General features: G+C 47.8%; 1 protein-coding gene across 2 annotated transcripts in view; it reads right to left on the bottom strand.

Moving 5' to 3' along the window:
• Positions 1–20,357, bottom strand: part of NRG2 (neuregulin 2) — a 152,395-nt gene that overhangs the window by 44,282 nt on the left and 87,756 nt on the right. For both annotated transcript variants that reach the window (XM_030503835.1, XM_030503834.1), the window contains exons 2-3: positions 15,329–15,500; positions 3,620–3,738 (exon numbers count right to left, since the gene is read on the bottom strand). In XM_030503835.1, the coding sequence (XP_030359695.1) occupies positions 3,620–3,738; positions 15,329–15,500 (291 nt within the window). The remainder of the gene's footprint in view (positions 1–3,619; positions 3,739–15,328; positions 15,501–20,357) is intronic.

Raw genomic sequence — 20,357 nt, 5'->3', positions numbered from 1 at the left:
ATGCTAGGGAAGTCCAACGTCCACAGTCACAAGCTCTACTCAAGCCCGTTGGCAGCAACAGCTCCTTCTAGATCAAAGTCCCTCACCACCTCTAGATGCACAAAGAAGAAAGCACCAGGAGCCTACGCTGTGTGTGCAGCTCCCTGCCAGAGACAGGGGGTGACACCACCATAGAAAGGTAAAAGCAGAAATAACTTTTTAGACAACTTGATTTTTCCTGCAGTGTTAAACAAAAAGGGGAGGGGGGAGATGTCAGTTCAGAAGGTGTCTAGAAATTTTCTGAGGAAAAAAAGAGCCTGAAACAGGCAAATTTCAGCTGTGCCCTCATGCCCAGATGATACCAATGTTAGAATACTCAATACAGAGAGCTGGGAAATGGGACATTTTTCTAAGAAAGCATCTAATTTACCTCAAAGTAATAAAAATCTGAAAATAGCACTAAAGCACAATATGTTTTGGCTGAGCCCAGAAGCATTTCCTCAGAAACTGACACTCTCCCAAAGCTTTTCAAGGCAAAAGCATTTATTTCTGAGCAAGGCATTTTGTGGAAATACCAGAACTGCAGAGCAGACATGAGGTGATGGGTTTGGCTGATGGACATTTTCTAAGTGACAAAGGGTCACCGCACTGCAGCCACTCTCTTTCTACAGAAAATCTCTCTTCTGTGCGGTGTTTTTGGTGATTCACAACAGATCTGCATAGCTGAAAAGGTGCTCTTTAGAAACTGGTATAAACCGAAAGTGGTAGTGGAATGGAGCAAAGGGTACTTTGCAACAGCAATGCTGCCTCATTGGGCTGAGAAATTTGTGCCAGCAGAGATTGAATCTCAGATCTTCATATCCACGGGCCTGAAGGTGTCATGTGTGAGCCCCCTCTCTGCCAGCCAGGACTCAAGCGGGCTCAGGAGCCTCTGTCTCTGGCCTCTGCACCCCTAGAGGGCAATGGCATGTTGGGTTGAGGACACCTCACTCCTCCATGACACTCATCTCAAGCCTCAGGCCACCTCTTGTCATGGCACCTCTCTACAGGGGCACCCAGAGATGTCTGCAAACCTCATTTCTCTATATCACAAGATGCAGTGTTAGCTCAGGACCTTTGCTCAGGCCTAGATTCACCTGCCTGTATCACAGCAACATTACAGGACCTCCAACAGTACTGCTAAGTGTCAGGTCAGAAGGTGTGCTTCCTGCAGATGGTCCCAAAGCATTGGTACCAGCCAGCCTGCCAGGACAGGCAGATGCACCAGGTTCCAAAGGACAGGGCAGCACTAAAGCAGCAGAATATTAAGCAGCAGAACATAAGAAACAGCAATAGCTGGAGTGAGCTTCCGGGAAGGACTCCAAGGGGAGGCCACCTTGCACATCTGTTCTGATTAATTGTTATAAAGTGCTAGAACTTCAGAGAGCACTGTGTTGAGACTTAGCCACAACGGGATCAGTGCTAAGGTGCCTGGAGAAGAATGCAGGCAGGGACAGAAGACAGGACACATGGATTCAGAGACAAGCAGATGCCCTGAGGAGTTTTCTACTGAAAGATATCACAGAAGAAGGGAGCTTGCAGAAGTGAGGAAAGTTATGAAGGTCCTAGGATGGCCCAGCAGAAAGGAAAGAGGGAGACTCTAGGACAGCAAATGCTTGGGCACAGATGAAGGCTGCTTGGCTCTGGGTAGCTCAAGGGGGAAGAGAAAAAAAGAGTGCAAAGGGGATGGACAGAGATGCAAACGCCTACAGTGAACAGCATCACCTTTTTTATGTTTACAAGAGACTATAACTAGCAGTTAGCTGCTGTCCTGCCAGGTGACCTGCAAACAACAGCAGCAAGGGGTGCATGCAGCTGACAGTGGCAAGCCAAAGGTGGATTTCCAAGGAGCTTAGAAAATGGATTAATCAAGGCACTGTCCCAGCAGGGCACAGCAGGCAATCTACTGGATCTGCAGCACCTTACTCCCTGCAGCTCCCACTAGGTAAAGGTACAGGACAGATCTTTGGGTCTCTTTGGTGGCTTTTCAGGCCAACACATTTCTGGGCAACTCAGGCGTGTCCTCACACCCCCTGTGATCTGAGAGCAGCCACCTATCATAGAATCATACAATACCAGGTTGGAAGGGACCTCAAAGAGAACCTGGCCTTGCCAGACAGCATGCCTTCCTGCAGCAGATGAGTTAAATCCTGTCAAATGCTGCCATTACCATCCATCCCTATCAGTGTCCAAGGCCAGTCTGGATGGGGCTTTGAGCAATCTAGTCTACTGTGAGGTGTCCCTGCCCATAGCGGGGGGTTGGAACTGGATGATCTTAAGGTCCTTTCCAACCCAAACCATTCTACGATTCTATGTGGGAAGGGGCTGTCCGAAGCTGCAGTGGCCTGATGTGCAATTCCTGGTGCCATAAGCAGCTTGCAGGTTGGGAGTCTTGCAGCAGACACTGCTCAATCACACTCCTCCTCTTGTGAAAGGGGATTGCTCATGCCTGGGAAGAGGAGGATTGCGCATGGAGGAGGCAGATGTGGGTCTGATGGCCAACACATGCTGCCTGCGCATGTATCACATAGGAATTGGATTGGCACATGCAGCCCCCAGTCAAAACAGGCGCAGTTTACTTTGTGGTGGGACAGCCAGAGCACGAGTCAGAAAAGAAGGAAGTTCCACTGCCTCAGCGAGCTTATTCTGGACACCTCTCCTACCGTGATTGGGTAGAAACACAGCAGAGCAGCAGGGCTAACTTCATAGACATGAAGCATGAAGGCATGAAGGTCTAAGCATGGATGGCCTTCCTGCAGGCTTTGCAAGCACTGGGTTTTTACAGGCACAGTAACCGAGGGGGAGGCTATGTGATATTGCAGCTTCACAGAATAAAAGATTCAGGACTTCAAACACCGCTGAGGCAGAGGTTAATAGAGAAAATAACGCCAGAAGCAGCAGGAGAAAACTACCTTCCTTCGCATTTGACTAATGCTAATAAGAGCACAAGAGAGAAACCGGATCACACCGAGAAGGGCTGCAGAGCACAGAGCCCAGGCTCCCACGGTGGCCCATTGTGAATGGCAGGAGGAAGAGCTTAGGAACAGAGCTCGTACAGAGTCATCCCTTCCCTAGTTGCACCCTCCTGGCTTCTGGCAACCACTGTAGAGACTTTCTGAGCTGGAGAGTGCAACCAAACCATCATGTTAAGCAATATAATTATTATAACCAAGATAATAATAAAACCACCTAACCTCAGACTCCATCTGCTGAGCTCTAAGAGATGGAGCACACATTCTAGGATGAAAACCAGAAGCAACTTCACTCATCACAAAGCTATGGTTTAATTACTTGTCTTCTGGTGAGTTTTGCTTCTCAGAAATTCTTTTAAAAAAAGAAAACATCAAGCCCACCAGCTTTCTTTCCTCTTTACCCCTTTTAAAAAGATACATAGACTGTAAGTTTATTTAAAATGTAAATTAACCACATTGCCAGTGACAGATAACAAAGATAAACATTTATGCTAAGCTACATTTTTCTTATCTCCCAAGACTGTTTTACTCCTGAAAAGCATGAAACAAAATAAAGGACAGATCATGTGCAGAACCTCCCACTTTCTGCGTGAATGGCAGACAAGACATTTGCTGGCTTCTTCACTTACCACTTTTCACATTCAGGCTGCCTTTTGCGGTGTCTTTCCCTAAAACGTTCTCCGCTTCACAGCTGTACTCCCCAGCATCTTCCAGCTTCACCTTGTTGAACTGCAGTCTGGAAATCTTTCTGTTGAAAAGTACAGCAGACATTTCTTACTAGATTGCTAACCACCCTCATGGATTGATAACTGTTCCTGGCCCTGGGACACCAGCCCTTCTTGAGAGGATGGCCTGCCTGACCTCACAAGCTGAATAAGCACTCAAGCTTGCTCAGGATTCAGATGAGGCCCTTCCCAGGAATCGCAGCTACCCTGATTTCCTGAACGAACATCTCCCTCTGAACCCACTGCTCTTAGCATGTTGCCATGGTTTGGTCTGAGACCTGCTCCCCCTCTTTGCTAGGGGTTGAGCCCAAAAGCCCCAGCATCCCAGCACATAGACTTTCTACACTGGAAAAAAACACTTTACTGATGGACAGCAGGATCTGCCTGTGAGATGGAGATGTGGAGATGTGTGTTCTGCACCTTCCTCAGCAAGGAGGCTGAGCAGTCCACTGCATTTAGCAGTGCCACACACTCAAACACAAACACCCACAGTGTCTGGGGGGACTCGTCCCTTTCCAGCCTGCAAATCAAACCCTGTGGTTTAACACAGACAGCTAGCTTGTTGCTTCATCCAGGTCAACTAATAGGGGAAGCACATAGTCTCCCTCAATTACACGCACTCCAGTGTACTACAGACATGTGGGGCTGAACTGCACACAATCATCTGACCAGCCAGAGGCACCTAGAAAGAGCATAAGATGATGTACGGGATGATTGCCCGTGTCAGCTACCAATCTGTGCTGCTACATGGGACAGGGAGCAGCTCAGCAACAGAGCTCTGTGGTGCTATGGGGATGACAAGCATCACCCAGCTATGGCTGATGTCTCATTCTCCAGGATGCCTCTCTGACTAATAGGCAAAATGTTTTGCTGCCTACATTAACAAAGATCTACAGGAGCCTTCAACACACACTGAATAACGTTCATGAGCCAATAGTGGGACTCCTGCATTAGGCCCTCTGTTTTACTACATCTCCTTTCATGTTAGCCAGCTTATCAAAAAATGCCCTGTAGTCTCTTCTCATGAGAACATATCTCTGCTTTCTACCCCAAGCTTTTATCTCAGGTCTGTGTCATATAGTCACTTTATTTAGAGACTTGGAAACACTGCCAGCTGTAGAGAGAGGTCCCAGTGGCCTATGTCTCTGACATGTGGAAAGTAATCATTAGCTTTGGACATATTTGCAATGTTAACATGTGTCATCTGAGAAGGACTTTTCTTTGGGCTGTGCAAATCATTGTCCATAGGAAGCCCTTCACAGAAGCACAGGAGCACACTGTGCTTTTTAACACCCTGACATGCTATTCTCGTGGGAGGCACAGCGCAAGGACACAGCATGAACATCTCACTAGTTATATTAGTAAATTAAATGCACTTGGAGACAGCTTGGTAGAGCTCCCAGGATACAGGCTCTGCCCTGTTTTACAGGATGCGGTCAAGTGTTCAGTTGCACAAGTTTAGGCCCCATGTGGTGCAATTTTTAAATGAATGTTGACAGTATGCAAAGATCTCTAAATCCTAGGTCTCCTCTAAGCCACTGTGCCAAGCCAGTTATGTGGACCAACATGTTCCAACACGGGAGCCTGAACAAGCAGACTGGTGCAAAGCTGCCTTGACTCCCAGTGCGGTACACTCCTCTGAATTTTCTCAAGTCTCTTAGAGCAACCTGTGACAGTCTTGGTCATCGTGGTCCTCGCTGTTGTGGTGCCTTAGGAGTCATGCAACAAGAGACAGTGGAGCATTTATGCGCCTCTGGGGCCTGTTGCTGCCCAGTGGCAGTTGGGTTGTGCATAGAATCATTGAATGGTTTGGGTTAGAAAGGACCTTAAGATCATCCAGTTCCAACCCCCTGTCATGGGCAGGGATACCTTACACTAGAGTACGTTGCCCAAGGCTCTTGAACACTGCCAGGGATGGAGCATTCACCACTTAATGGGTGACCTGTGCCCCCTTAAAAACAAACCACAATGGAAAAACTTAACAGTATTTAGAGCCCACATGTAAACTTCCCAGGTAAAGTAGCTCAAATTCGTCTGCCCCTGAGCTAAAGCTTTCCCACGCATCTTGCTGGGAAGGTATCTGATGAAGGTGCCTGATGAAGGGGTTGGCTCTGTTGGGCTGTAATGCAACTCTGACAACATTGTCCCCAGCATACCCAGCCATTAGCTGTCTCAACCCTTCCTGACAGACTACACCATCTGTTTCATAAACCACCCCTACAACAGGCTGGTAGCTATTGCTGCAACACAGAGCAGAAAGGCAGGCAGCACGTGTTGAAAGCAGCTTGGAAGAGCTCTAACTTCAAGTCCTGTAGAACACGCCACCCTCGCACACCATGATGAGGCTATCTGCCAGAGCAGAGCTGAAAGCACTAACCAACACGCTGCCTTCAGCTGCCGGAGGACAGATATCCTAATGATAACTGGCTGCATTGCAATCTCAGATGCATGGCAAGTTTCGCCGTGTGTAGGAACTGGAAAAATCCACTACAGCATTAGAATATCACCTGCATACATGATCTTCTACAGATAAAGGGGTTTAAGCCCCAAAGATAGAAATTAATAACTTATTAGTAACACAAAAGGCTAATGAAAGGGGGCACACTTGACAGATACATCTCCAAGAACAGGATGAGAGGCATTTGGTCTTTTACCCGGAACTGGAGAGGAATGTGAGCAGAATAAAAAGCAATGTTGGCATTTATAGCATATCAGAATCAAGGTGAAACCAAAGAGGACTGATTTGTTTTAATGCACAAGACTGCTGTACTACCAAAAGTGCTTATTTTTATTTTCCATCACAGTTTGAAGTTCTCCTGGATTGTAAGATCCCCTTGAAAAATCAAGGGCTTTTTCTTGCTTTTCATACTCCAGACCGACGGTGTAGCTACTCTTGGTTTCCACTATATAATGCTATATGTCAGGTAACAGACTTGGAGAAGAGAGATGGAGGGTATAGGTGAGGATCAGTTTTAATGTTGAGCATGGCCACAGTAAAGACAATTTCCCTATTCCAGGGAGCACTGAAACAGCCAGAGATAACTTGTTTCACAGCATTAGTCATGTGCCTTTTAATTCACATGGATAATGCCTGAGCACTGGAAGAACTGAACCGAAGGATGTAAAAGAGACTAGACCTTGGTCTGTGTGTGGCAAAGATGACCACACTGTCTCTGTTCTATTCTACTATCTCCAAGAGCTACTGAAATACCTCAAAACTGGCTAGGAAATTGTCGTTTCTCAAGTCTGCATCCTTCCTCCTACTGCCTCCAGGGCAGGTACTTTGTTCATTTGAAGGCTGAGGAGTGTTTTTACAGCAATACCAAGTAGCAGCATACAAGGAATTAAGTTGTGCACAGGAGTTTTGCATCAAGTCTCCTGCTGACCTTGTGGGCAGTGTGTCTTTTGGGGACACCAGCCCCTGGGAAAGCCCTAAAGTGTTGGTTCACAAGGGTGCCTGGCTGCCAGAGGATGCCATTCTTCTGGAGGAAGGCTCTACCCCAGGCTGTTTGCTCAGTGAAAGGGCCAGGGTCACTGACAGATCCCATTATTTCCCTGCAGTGCAACTCTGTTGACATTTCTTTACTCCAGGGGAAAATCTGCCTCATTGTCTTTTCTGACCCTCAGCACATATGACTTAGCCATGCACTAATTATCTCCTGTAGTGCCAGTGGAGGAATAAGCCATGGGGAACATGTTGTCTGCAAGCTCTGGGGGATAGCATTCACAAGACCTTCAGCCTGGCCAGAAGAAGATCCCCCAAAATACCTTTCTGGCAATGAGGAAAGAGTCCCCCAGAGGGCAGTTTGGAGTGATGAGTACATCACCCTCTGCAATGCCAATACCAGACCACAATGGGAAGCAGGGAGATTGGCCTTTGGCTGGGACCTACACAAAGATCCTAGTAAATTCTGTCTGGGAAGGGTGGCCTCATCTGCTGTAATTTAGACATCTCACAGTTAGACATCTAAATGTGAGTCTGGGCCTCCAGTATAGTCAAAGAAAAGAGGCACTTCATCTCAGCGAAGGAGAAATTGTTCATGACAGAAGTCATGTTCTCACCTCTGCTTTGGTCAAGCTTGAATCATTTTCCTCCTCTTACCTACTGCCAAGTGGAAATAGGACTGTCTTCCCAGGTCATCTCCTTGCAAAGCGATTCATCTCTGAGCAGGAATGCAGCTGCCAAAAGCTGCTACCAAGACACCTACATTTCGCTGGGAACTCAGCACTCCCTGTGTGAGTTCAGCCTCTTCTGCATCATTCAGGACACAAATAGCTCTAGGATTACTACTGTTGTAGTATTTTATTAGTCTTCTAAAAATAGGGTAGCTAACACGTAAGTAGTAAAGAAGTCAAGGAATTAGCTGATGAAGAGAATTTGAAGACTACACCATATGTAGCCCCTAAATTGTCAATGAAGAACACTGCACATAGTAAACACACCTGAGATCCTAGGAAAAGGAAATTCCCAAACATGGTCCTTGCAAAGGACACACTGAATACACTGCTGTGGTTACCTATTAACTCCATTCCTCTCTGACTGCACAGAGAGCCGGTGACAGGAAGCACACCAATATGGCAGAGAACAGAAAGGCCACTAATTGCTGTAATGTCTACTGCTCACACTCCTGCCAAAGATTTAATTGGAGCCTACGTGCTGTCCTGGCACTTTTCACGGTGGTGCGTTTGCCCTGAGAGAGCAGATGAATGACTGGCAAGAAGATTCAGAATATCTAATTCTTCAGCCTACAGTAAGAAGTGCTGTCCAGCAACCATCAAAGCTCAGGCAGCCACACTGGCTGGAGCAGGGCTATCAGAGCCCTGGCCTCCAGGAACACATTCATCTTCCCCAGCACACAGTGGCATAAAATCAGGTAGAAGAAATCCCTGCAATGCAAAGCAGAGTGGGGATGGCTGTGGCAAAGCACCTCTGTCTGGCAGGGCAGAAGTGGCAACCAGGAGCATCCTCTCCCCTGCACAGACAGATGGAAACCACTGCAATGTCTTTCCTGCCCTTCAGAGGCAGTTACAGAGGTGGAAGCACAACAAAACTAGGCAAGCCAATGGTGCCTTGCAGTGCTTGAGGAAAACAAGTGGCTCTACACTGGCTACTAGGCACTCTAGGGCACGATCTGGCTAACTCAGGGTTAGCTACAGAAACAGCAAATGGGAAGGGGGGAACGAAACTGCCCTCAAGCAAAGCAATCAAATAAGAGGGGTAACAACAGGAAGGTTCAGACTTTTCAGCTTGGCCATCATCCCTTCTGCAGTGGGAGAAGTTCCTCCTTCCTCCTCCCCTCACACCATCATCTGCCCCGCTCAGTGTTTGAGCTGCTGGGACTGTGGGAGAAGCAGGCGTGGGACACAGCTGAAGTCCTTGCGGGTGCCCAGGACAGGACCAGCCATCCCCGTCCCCCTCTGCCTGCTCTCTCCTACCCTTGTCCCCCAACATTAAAGTGCTGTTCTAACCTGAAAAGCAGATTTGCCCCTTCTCTGCTCAGCAGTGCTGTTGTCTCTCTGTGCCCAGGCTTGGGACAGGCTGATTTTAAAAGGAAGACTCGACCAGTCCTCACTCTGTAGAGCTGACACTGACACTGGTCTCAGAGTGAGAGCTAGAGTCCCTTCTGGGTCATGCAATGTCAACAGAAGGGAACAAGATCAATAAGTACACTCCAAAGAGCAGGGTCACTTGTGCAACCCCTCTCCATCCTGAAATTCAGCCTGGGGCCACATTGCTGAATTGCCACAGATGTTCCAGCAATGGGAAGAGGTGTAGGGCAAGAGAGGCAGTGTAATGCAACCACACACCAGTCCCTGGAGTGGACTTTGTGGCCACTCTGTTGAGAGGCAAACCCGTGTGTGCTGCTGCTCTTTGTGCCAGGCCAGTCTGAGGCAGCTGCCAGGGTGTGAAATCAATAACTATGTAAAAGCTGAGTTTTGGGTTAGGGCTGATGCACAGGTCAGATGTCAGTGCAGGGTCTCTTGTATGACTTGTCATAGAACCATAGTATCACAGACTGGTTTGGGTTGGAAGGGACCTTAAAGCTCATCCAGTTCCAACTCCCTGCCATGGGCAGGGACACCTTCCACTAGAGCAGGTTGCACATCAGTCTTCATCTGTGATATGCTTCCAAACCTAGGATTCTAGGGGAACCTGGAAAATTCATGCTTGTAGACATATAATGTGCTGCCCCAGATGAACTGCCTGCAGCCTCAGCTCTCATCCCAGCCCTCCTTCCGCAGGGCAAAGCATTTTAACTCACACTGGATGAATGCGATTTCAGCTCATGTCTCAACAAGTGCTTCACCCTACCTGTGACATCCTGCAACCACAGTGAGCTAAGGTCTGTAGGGAGATTCTATCCTCCCCCATTTTTTTTTTAGCAGCCAACATCACTGGAAAAAACACACAACATTGCAGGCACATAAAGCTCCTTCCACCTCTAAGTCTGCACACACCATCAGTTGAAGCAACCCAGCATCTGACTGTAACTTGTTAGCCACTGTAACTCAGTCAAGTTTCATTAAATGCCCATTCCCTGAATCTCCCTGGAGCTCCAACTTGCAAGGCTTTTGGATTGTTTTAGCTCAAGACCCAACTGCTTCTCCTTTCAGTTCTCAAATTCCCTGGTTCAGTCCCAGGTGCATTGGCCAAGATGACGTCCATCATCTCCTTTAAAACAACAGACAGGCAAACAAAGGAGATGCTCTCCTTCACACCCCCCTCCAACAAAGTGCCTTCAGCAGCTAAAACCAAATCCCAAGTATCGGAGACTTATAATGACATCGTGAGAGTTAGCAAGGCAGAAGCTCCCCTGGTGATTATAACAACACCGGTGCTTGAGAAGAGTCTTAGCTTCGAGGCATCTGGAATTGCTCTTGCAAGACCCATTGTCAAATGAGCTTTTTCCTTTGTTTAAAAATGTCAGCCTGAAGACCCCTGCCAGAGTGGTGGTATAGCCTGCTTCGGTTCACTCTGGCTCCCACAAGGCTTCAACAGCTCTCTTTGCCCCTCCTTGTCTCCAGGCTTAATTAGGAAATCATTTATCTCTATTGGCACTCTCTTTCCCCTGCTGCTTTGGCATTATGATCTCTTTTTTTTGCCTTCATTCCAGAGCAGTGAGCTGTACAGGGAAGACCACAGCCCCATTCATTGTGGGTGGGGAATAATCTACAGCAGGGAGCATTACAAGGAAGACCCCAGCAATGAATCTGCCCCAGCTAGGAACGCCTGAGGGACTACTGTACAGAAACAGGAGAGGAGGGTATCCCTTGGCTCCACTTACAGGCTAACAATAGGGATTCCTGGTGATACTGAAAGTAGGGCACTACTCCCAAGGGATGTCATATGGTCAGCCTGTCCCAAACTGAACTGCCACAACCCTCTCCAATCTAATGATGCGCCTACTTCATCACCACAGCAATCTCCCTTGGTAAAAGAGCACACAAAGAGAAGAGGCTGTAAGGACAGCCACAGAGAGGAGACTACCAGGCTCCTGAACTCCCCCTGACTCCAGCTGGGATCTAGATGTCTCAGGGCTGAGCCCAGCCTCAACTGGAGCAGGTTCTCTACACCTCCACAAGCAGAAACTCTCCTGGATTTCTCCACAATTGCCATTTGACCATTTGCCAGACAATCAGAGAGTCAGAACCCAACCTCAGCCAGATTCTCAGATGCACTAAGCACAAAGTGATATCGCTTTGGCAGCTCAGAGGGAGAGCCACTCACTGTGCTGTACTTCCACTACTGCAGGCAATTCTTTCTGGGTAATTCCTCTAGGTTCCCCATCAACTGTGTTTTATTTAAATGGAGCCAGAGATAAAATTCCAGCCAATAATTTCTTCTACCTTAAAGAGAAGTTTCCACTTTGTGCAAGCCAGGCTTGCCCCTGCCTGTTACTAATTACAGATGGAACATGCAGTTCAGAAAGGAGGAATCAGGATTGTTCCCCTCCCTTCAGCAATATCCATTGAAAAAAACCTGACTCCTTTGGCTGATGGTACCAGAAGTTTTGCCAGTAAGTTTAAAACACAAGAGGGAAGAGGATTGATGGAGAAGCTGAAGAGCTGACATGCAGTTAACTGCTCTTCTCCTCATTACAACATATACTTCCCTTATTTTAACAGAGATCCACTCTAGGAAGGCCAGTGGGATCAGATGAAAACTTCATCACAAAGAACAGTCTTCAGTCACAGTTGCTAGTTAGAAATCTCAAGGCTCTTTAAACACACAGGGAGGGAAGCCAGACACAGAGTGGGAGTGAGTCACAGAGGACAACCCTATTCTTGCCTCCCATCCTGACCCTCTGCATGTTGTTGAAGGACCACAGAGCTGCAGACAAAGAGTCTGGTGCTCTGCTTGGGATTCACTGGACCAAGAGAAACAGTATGGACACCACCTCCACATCCTGGCAGGGCTCATTTGCCTGGCTCCAGCAGACAACTAGTGATCCTGTGCACCTGGCCAGATGCTGTGGTGCTTTTTGTGTACTTTCTCTATGGAAGTCCCTCCCCAGTGCTCTATTTCCATCCCTCTGGAAACCCCACTCTACTCTGAACTGAAAGAAAGAGCAGGGATTATCTGGAGACCAGTGTCATCTCTAAGTGGAGCCAGATGTATAAACCCCATTATTCTTGAATTAATCATCATAAAGTAGGAATTCCCTTCCGAGTTTTACAGTTTAGGATACTTTTCCTTCCCTGGAGCCTCCTCCTAACAACATGCTGGAAATAATTATGTATACCCATATCCCACATCCAGTTTTGGGTTCCTCTACTAAACTCAGATACTTAATGAAGACATGCAAAGCCATGAGGACTCCCTCAATCCTCACACTGCTTGCATAGATCAATTTTTAGTGTTTACTGCATGCTAGCAAGACCAGAAGGAGACAGGTCCACTGCCAGTGAGCACTCTGACCTCTAGGTGTTTTCAAGCACTGAGACCTAGCAAACTCCATGAAGAGAAGAGCCTGAAAGCTGAGAGAAGAGCCTGAAAGCTGAGAAGGATGCAAGACCGGGTGTGCACAGACCCATCCAGATCTGCTTAGAACATTCCTTCACTGCTGACTGCTCATCAAGGGGCAAATGGTCAACAAGGGGTTATCAGAGCTGTCCCAGATCAACAACTGCATGAGTCTAATCTCTGTAGCCAGGCCCCAGCCCCAGACAGGCAACCTCTCCACTTAAGGTCATGTTTTAATGGCAGCAGGGAGCAGAAACAGTGATGGGAAGCTCTTCCAGTAACTGAGGGGCGTCTACAAGAAATCTGGAGAGGGATTTTGACAAGGTTTTGTAGGGACAGGCCAAGGGGAATGGCTTTAACCTGCTAGAGGAGAGATTGAGATGAGCTCTTAGGCAGAAGCTCTTCCCTGTGAGGGTGCTGAGGTGCTGGAACAGGGTGCCCAGAGAAGCTGTGGCTGCCCCATCCCTGGCAGTGTTCAAGGCCAGGTTGGACACAGGGGCTTGGAGCAACCTGCTCTAGTGAAAGGTGTCCCTGCTCGTGGCAGGGGGTTGGAGCTGGATGAGCTTTAAGGTCCCTTCCAATGCAAACCAGTCTGGGATTCTATGATTCTGGGGGCAGAACTGTGAGGGCTTTGGGCTTACACTTTTGCTGCTGAGGGAGCCTCAGGCACTGGAGGAGGCAGGTGCTCAGCTTACCTCAAAATGTTTATCCTTGGGCTTATTTGCCAGCAAGAAGCACTTCTAGCATGCACAGCGTGTCTCTGGCCTGTCACTGGCAGGCTGTCAGCCAACGCATTGCCATGGAAACTGGTAAATGCAAAATTATGACTTGACAGCAGTGTCCTGAGGAAAGAGGATCAACCTTCTTCCATGTGTTTATGTCCCCGACACAGGGAGTGCGTGAACTCCCGCACCACTGTGGGTGGGATGCCACCCTGTCACAGCTTTGTGCTGGACAGGGGGTGCCAGGAGGCAAGAGGGACTATGATGTCTGGGAGCACAGCAGGGAAATGCTGCAAGAGGCGCTTGTTGCTATCACCAGACAGACTTGATGGTTGTTTAGTCTGGTGCTGATTGCTCTCTAGCTCTGAGGGAGATAGCACCCCAACATCTTTGTGAGACCTGGCACCACTGAGCTCAGGGTCTCACAAGCTGCCTGCCCGCAGGATGCAGTGTCCACATGGGTGTACCAGCAGGATTCCCACGCCTAGCTGCAGTGGGTGGTGTAGACATCCCTCCAGGGCATCCCAGCTCCAGTACCCACCAGTAAACAACTGAGGCCGTGGGGCTGACAAGGCCCAGAGAAATAGTGAGGACAACAGAGCAAAGAGACGGGCAGAGTTCTGCCCTACCTCTGCTGCCTGCAAGCCCAGACAGCCCTTCCTGAGCAGACAGCATCAATCATCAACAAACAAGCCAGTTATTCTGGATCTGCTGGTGTTTCTAGCCTAAGCCTTCCACTGACCACCTCTCTGCCTCCCCCCAAAACAGCCACAAACCCTACAGTTATTACCAAGGGAGTCAACTATTCTGGGTGAAATTTCTGGGTGAAATCAGAACCAAGATGATCAATGTTAAATTAGAGCAATTGACAATGACTCATTTGAGCACTAACTGATCTAAGTGATTTTTTAGTGGCTTCTTATTTTAAAAGTTAATACTCTTTGAAGTCCATAATGAGAAGAGATGAGCTATTTTTCACGCACTCAGACAAAACATATGTTAACAAAGAACTAACAAGTTTTCCAAGGGCTTGGGCAGTTGCAAGCTGACTTTGTTGCTGGCTAGGTCAGGATATATGAATGTAAGCACAGTCACAATGATGGAATAATTTTAAGCTACATCAGATGTAAATAGTTGGCCTTGAAAAATAGCAACATGGATTCATTTAAATCAATTCCAAGTGAGAACCCCGTAGCTAGTCACTGGGGCCTGTTTCTCCTGATGTTTTTGCACTGCCCCAGTGAGGTGGTCCCTAGGATGACACTCACTGAGAGCAGCTACCTGAGGGCTTCACTTCAGGGGGGGTTTGGGGCAGCCGCAATGGAGCTTGCCCTGGGTGCAGCAACACAAGGTCTTGCCTGCGACTGGGTGACTACAGGCCTTAATCAGACAGTATCATGATGTGCTCTTGCATCCTTGCAGTTGTCTTAGATGGCTTTGAGTTCATCTAAATTCAGGGTAACAGAGTGATTCCTCACACATTTATGCATGACTGCTGTGGGCTGGTGGTGTAACTACTGGGCTTGCACAGCTTCTGCATTCAAACCCCTGGTCACAAAGCAGGATTCACCTCAGGTAGCCTGAGCTGCCTACAAGCAGTCTACAGCTAGCAGGGAAAGAGTTACCTCCCATCTCAGATACCCAATGACACAGTTACCCAAGGAGAGCCCCATCTACAAACCCAACATCTATCCTGTGTGTGCCTTGCTCCTCTCTCTCTGCCGCTTTCTGAGGAAACTGGGAATCCTGCTCACTCTACCAGGCACGGTAAATGGGATGAGCATGGTCCTGTGACTCCAAGGAAGCACCTCAGTACCGCTCAGCAGTGACATGGAGAGCACAGCATCACTTCTACCCAGATGGTCCCCCGAACCCAGAAATTCAGCACTAGTGAGCAGAGGCAGAGCAGCCTCATGGCATACTTACTTCCCATTCCCATACTTGATCCGGATGTCTTTGCTTTTCTTCAGCTCTTTGCCATCTTTAAACCATTTGTAGGACGGCTGAGGGTTTCCAGCAGTCGCCTCACATTTCAGTGAAATCTTATCACCAACATGAACGTTTGGGCTTTTCAGCTTCTTCAGCTTGGGAGGGACAGCTACAAAAACAGAAACCAGACAATGTGAAACATGCCTCTTTCAGAGGCTGCACACAGCGATGTGAGCTCACCAAGCCCCCTTCCCTGGGAAAAGCGCTGCTGCCCACTGACCTGGGATGGCTGGAGAGGGGCTGCACACCAGCTCAGCTCCCCAGGCTTTACCAGCACATAGGCATGGAGTCAGAAATGTCCATGTGGAGAGCAGAGGGAGCCCCTGGTCTGGTTTGCTCTTTTATCTGCTCCATATAGCCAGACTCCACTGCTCCGTAGCTGTGCTTATTCACACAGGTAGGACCTGCATGTCTCCTGCCTGCACAGGGGTTTGCTCTGCTCTCCAGGCTCTCCCTCCAGCCCAGAGCCAGGGTGCAGGAGCTCAAGCTCTTTGGAGACTATTTTCCCTGCATCCTGCCATTGCTGGTGATGATTACCAGCACCTACATGATCTCTGCCACTGCTGACAGGTGTGTTGCCAATCCCACACCTCACCAACCACAGCTGGAGGGTTTCACTGCAGATGGAGCAGGGGCAGGTCATGGGGAGCAGCCCCCAGTCCCCCAGCAGCATGTGACATGGGTGCTCTGGGCCTGCTGCTAAAGCGGATGGTCATTCAGCATAACAGCACCAGCAGCAGAGCAATAACCATTTGAGAGGGGCTGCAGTGAAAACCTGCACAAATAAAGGGTGAGAAGGGTTGGAACTAGATGAGCTTTAAGGTTCCTTCCAACCCAAACCAGCCTGTGATTCTGCGATTCTATTTAATATGGTCTTAGGACCTGTAATGTCAGGCTGGCCAGCAGCCTTTCCAGTCTGAAGCTTGGCTCTGCATGTGAGATTTCCTGGGTGTTTCAGACAGGTGAAACATCAGGCAGAAAGGGAAACACTTCTTATCAATCTCTACCAGTCTTTATATTAAAGCTCACAAGAAGCATTAGCAGGCTTGCAATTTTTCTTTCAACTGTCAGCTCTCCTTTTCCTTTTCAGCATTAACCTTTAAAAAAAATAGCAGATTGCTGGTTTTGGCTTAAGAATATTCATAACAATGATTTCCGCTTGTCTAAGATGTGTTACAGATAAAGTATTTCCTCTCTCTAATATGCACAAGCCGTATTTTAATTGCCTACTGCATTCTGATCTTGCGATATGGAAGAGCAATCAAAGGAGGAGGAACTGGATGGGTTTCATTAGAGCAATCGCTATTTTATAGCCCTTTGCATGTCTCCACTCATTCTTCATGCCAAGCTAAGTTATCATAGGTTGGTTTTATTTAAAGACTGTTTTCACTGCAAGTGATCTTATAGCAAATAAAAAGCACAGCAATCATCATGCGTATGCTACTGTGCTAGGAGGCTCTGAGGACTCTCATATTAATTTGGTTTACGTGCAAGGACATGAGAATCTAAACTGTCCTTAATTCAATAGATAAAAACACGGACAGAAATGTACAGTTTGGGGTAACATGGGTTGGCCAGGCAAAGCTCCCAGTGACTGAAAGGCAAACCCAGACCACGAGAGGAGAGGTGCCTGGCAGCACAGGGTGGGTAACACAGCAGCTCTGGCCCCAAGCAACACCCGATCTTCCACTGACATAGCTACACTGGCACCAAGGCACAGAAGCAAACAAGACTCAGGAGCGCAAAGGATGTTCAGCACACCAAGGAAAAAATAATAAACCCCATCAAATATTCTTCCTGACTGTTATTTTTGCACACTGAAGCCTGCTGCAGGCTCACTAGAAGTCTGTGCCACAGGCAAGATGGGGAGGGCTGCAGATGTGCTAATGGGGCAGGGACAGCACAAAAACCAGCTTGGCCAAATGCAGATGATTGCTTCGGGCTCACACCGACACCTTGCTCTACTGCCCAGGTCACTGTGCTTTGGCACTTCTGAACAAAAATTATCTCAGCTTTCCCCAAATTTCATTAGTTCTGTGAAAATCCAAGTGTCCTGGGTTTTGTGAAGCCAATATCCCTGATCTTTGCCTGGAAATGGGTCACCCAGAAGAGCAGGAAGGCAATGAATGGAGAAGAGAGCTTGTCTCTTCTCAGAACACTGTGCCCAGAGAGCCAGGAAGGTAAACAGGACCTTGCTTTTATAGGGGTCATTCTGGGGAATAGAGAAATAGACTCTGTCAAATATTTATTCTATCTGAATGTGTGTGTCGGTTGGCTCCTATTGTGCACTGAGGTCACCCTGTACCATGCCAACAGTATACGTATGCCTTAAATACTAGGAAGGTCCTAACCTTGGCACTGGTACATCTGCTTCATATTATTTCCAGGTTCACAGTCTGCAGAATTATGAAGCAGGCAGCGTGGCCTGGGAGAAAGATGTGACAATCTTGCCCCTCTCTCTAGAAAATCCTGTCAAGAGCACAGCAAAGCCCCAAAACCTGGAGAACATTGAAGGTGGAGGGCCATGGACAAGCAAGAAGGCTTCCAAGATCTCTATTCCCCAGTTTCTCCCTACCAACGTGAGTCACATCTCACCCATACCTACGTACCTCTTGCACGTTGTGCTTTTGTGATAATTACATGACACTCCTCAATGGGCAGGTCCAAAGAGACACATACCAGAGATGGAGTGGACACTCACCCACGGCAGGGGCTCTGCTTGCATCGCACCCCTCCAGCAGAGCCTGCTCAGAAAAAGGGAGGAGAAATGCTTCCCTGCATGTCTTTGGCTATCTTATAACAGGAGGGAAAGGGACTGTGCATTCAGCTCACAAGCCACACTTCATGGACTGTAATTCCCTGCTTGAATCAGGCCAGTGAAAGGGGAATCCAATCCAGAAATATTTTGGACTCTGGGAAAATGGTTGAGCACAAAGAAAGAGCTGTGCTGCCTGACACCAGCACATCTGTGCACCTTACTGCTGCCCTGCAAGAGTGGCTTGTGCTTGGGCAGCAGCATCGGAAGAGCAGGCAGAGCCCCAAGCCTGGGATGCAGCATCCAGAGCCATGCACGGGCTGCTTGGGTTGAAAGGAAGCCCTAGCCTTGGTCTCCTGGAACAGATGCTCTGGGCTGGAAAGTCTCTCTTCATAATTCCTGCATCTCTTAGAAAGACACAGAAACCCTCATTCAGAGTCATTAGCTGCTGATGAGTCTGCTTAATGCCAGCCAAAGACCTTCCACTGGTTTGTATTTGTATCATTTAAACAGCAGCCCTTCTTCCCAGCCTGAATTCCTCTGGCTTTGGCTTCCAGCCAAGAGATCTCTCTGCCTTTCTCTAATAGATTTGAATCCCATCTAGCAGCCAGAAACCTCTTCCCTTTTTAGGTACTTGTACACTATGAATGAATCACCTTTCAACCTCCTCCACCAGTAAACTAAAGTAGCTTGAGAGACCAAAGCAGCACACAGAGTGCTAATACTGGAGTATGTCAAAGTTTTACATTTTGGTTCATTTTCAGCTTCAATATCATCCCATTTCCTATCTCTGCCCTATCTAAATCATAGAGGTGCAGCTCAGAAAGTCGTGAGCTTAGCTCAAACAGACAAGAGGATTTTAAAAGTGTCCCCTTTCTTTAATGCTCTGAACATTTTTGGTTATTTTAATCTCCTGCTTGTTTAGTACTTTTTCAAGCATGTTGGGAAAACAAAGTCACTAGCTTCATATATATATATGAAGATAACATACTATCCATGGCAAACAGAGTCAGATGTATACCACGTGGAGTCCAGGTCCCATTTCCTCATGTTTCCACCAGTTGCCAGCTTCCCAGCCTCATCTACATGAGTTACTGCTGCTGAGATGTGGCTAGTACATCTTCTGTCAAAGCCAAAACACCTAACCAGGGCGACCCAAGTCATTCCATCAGCCTGGCATAGGATGAACCGAAGCTGCCACTTCAGCTCCTCATCAACAGAATCTCATGGCCAGCTTGGGGTCTCCTCCACAGCTAGTTTAGCGACACACACTGCCCAGCCACCACCTGCCACTGTGTTCATGGTAATGGGGAGGAGGTTTCTGGCTGTGCTTGTCAGACTGAGGCTACAGGTAGCTTCAGGCAATCATTTAGGATCAGTACCTTTGGTCACCTTGCAATCCTGTCAACCACTCCTCTATAAGAATTTGAGTCTCCTCTCCATGGGGTTGAAGAACCACCAGTCTCACAAAGCCTGAGGTGAGGGACAGAAGAGGCTGCTGCTCTCCAGGCAATTTTTCTAACAGACAACCACATCAAGACTATGCTGCGCTGCAGAAAGGAAGGTTTAGTCCTGGTAGAGCCGAGACCAACAAGAAATACAGATTTTCTACAGGTTTTTGCTCACTCCAAGGTCAGATGAAATGCAAGAAACCACTACATCCCAGCCTATACCAGTTTTATTAGCCCTAAGAATTAACCCTAAAGCCAGGATCAACAAATGCTCACAATTCCCTAACCTGTTTCAAGAGTTATGTTTCACTAAGAGGCCTTTGCAGGAGAGGTTTGCCCTCTGACAGCAGTCCCGGGATCTACTGCCAAGTTACCACCATCTCATGGAGAGGAGACGCTTACAAAAGTCTAAAAAATCAAGCTCTAAATTACGACACACAAGTTGCTTGAACATCCATCATAAGAGGACTTACATGTACACATGCTTTAACTAATTCACTTCTGATTACATTTGATATAACACTGAAGTACCTTGATGATAACACCTCTTTTACTTCTGGTATATGGACTATGCCTGAAAGCACCTTAAAGCCTCAACTCAAAACATCATTAATCATGAATGGGCAAAGTGCCCAAACAGAGTCCAACAACAGAGCAGTAACAAAACCACATCCCACCCACACAGCATCATACATACACAACCCCTCAGCAGCATAAAGCAGAAGCAAGTCATCCTGGGAAAGGTGCTCAGTGAACTCCT

Source organism: Strigops habroptila, chromosome 12 (genome assembly GCF_004027225.2).
Source record: "Strigops habroptila isolate Jane chromosome 12, bStrHab1.2.pri, whole genome shotgun sequence".
Classification (NCBI taxonomy): Eukaryota; Metazoa; Chordata; class Aves; order Psittaciformes; family Psittacidae; genus Strigops; species Strigops habroptila.
This window is presented reverse-complemented; position numbering and strand designations above follow the sequence as displayed.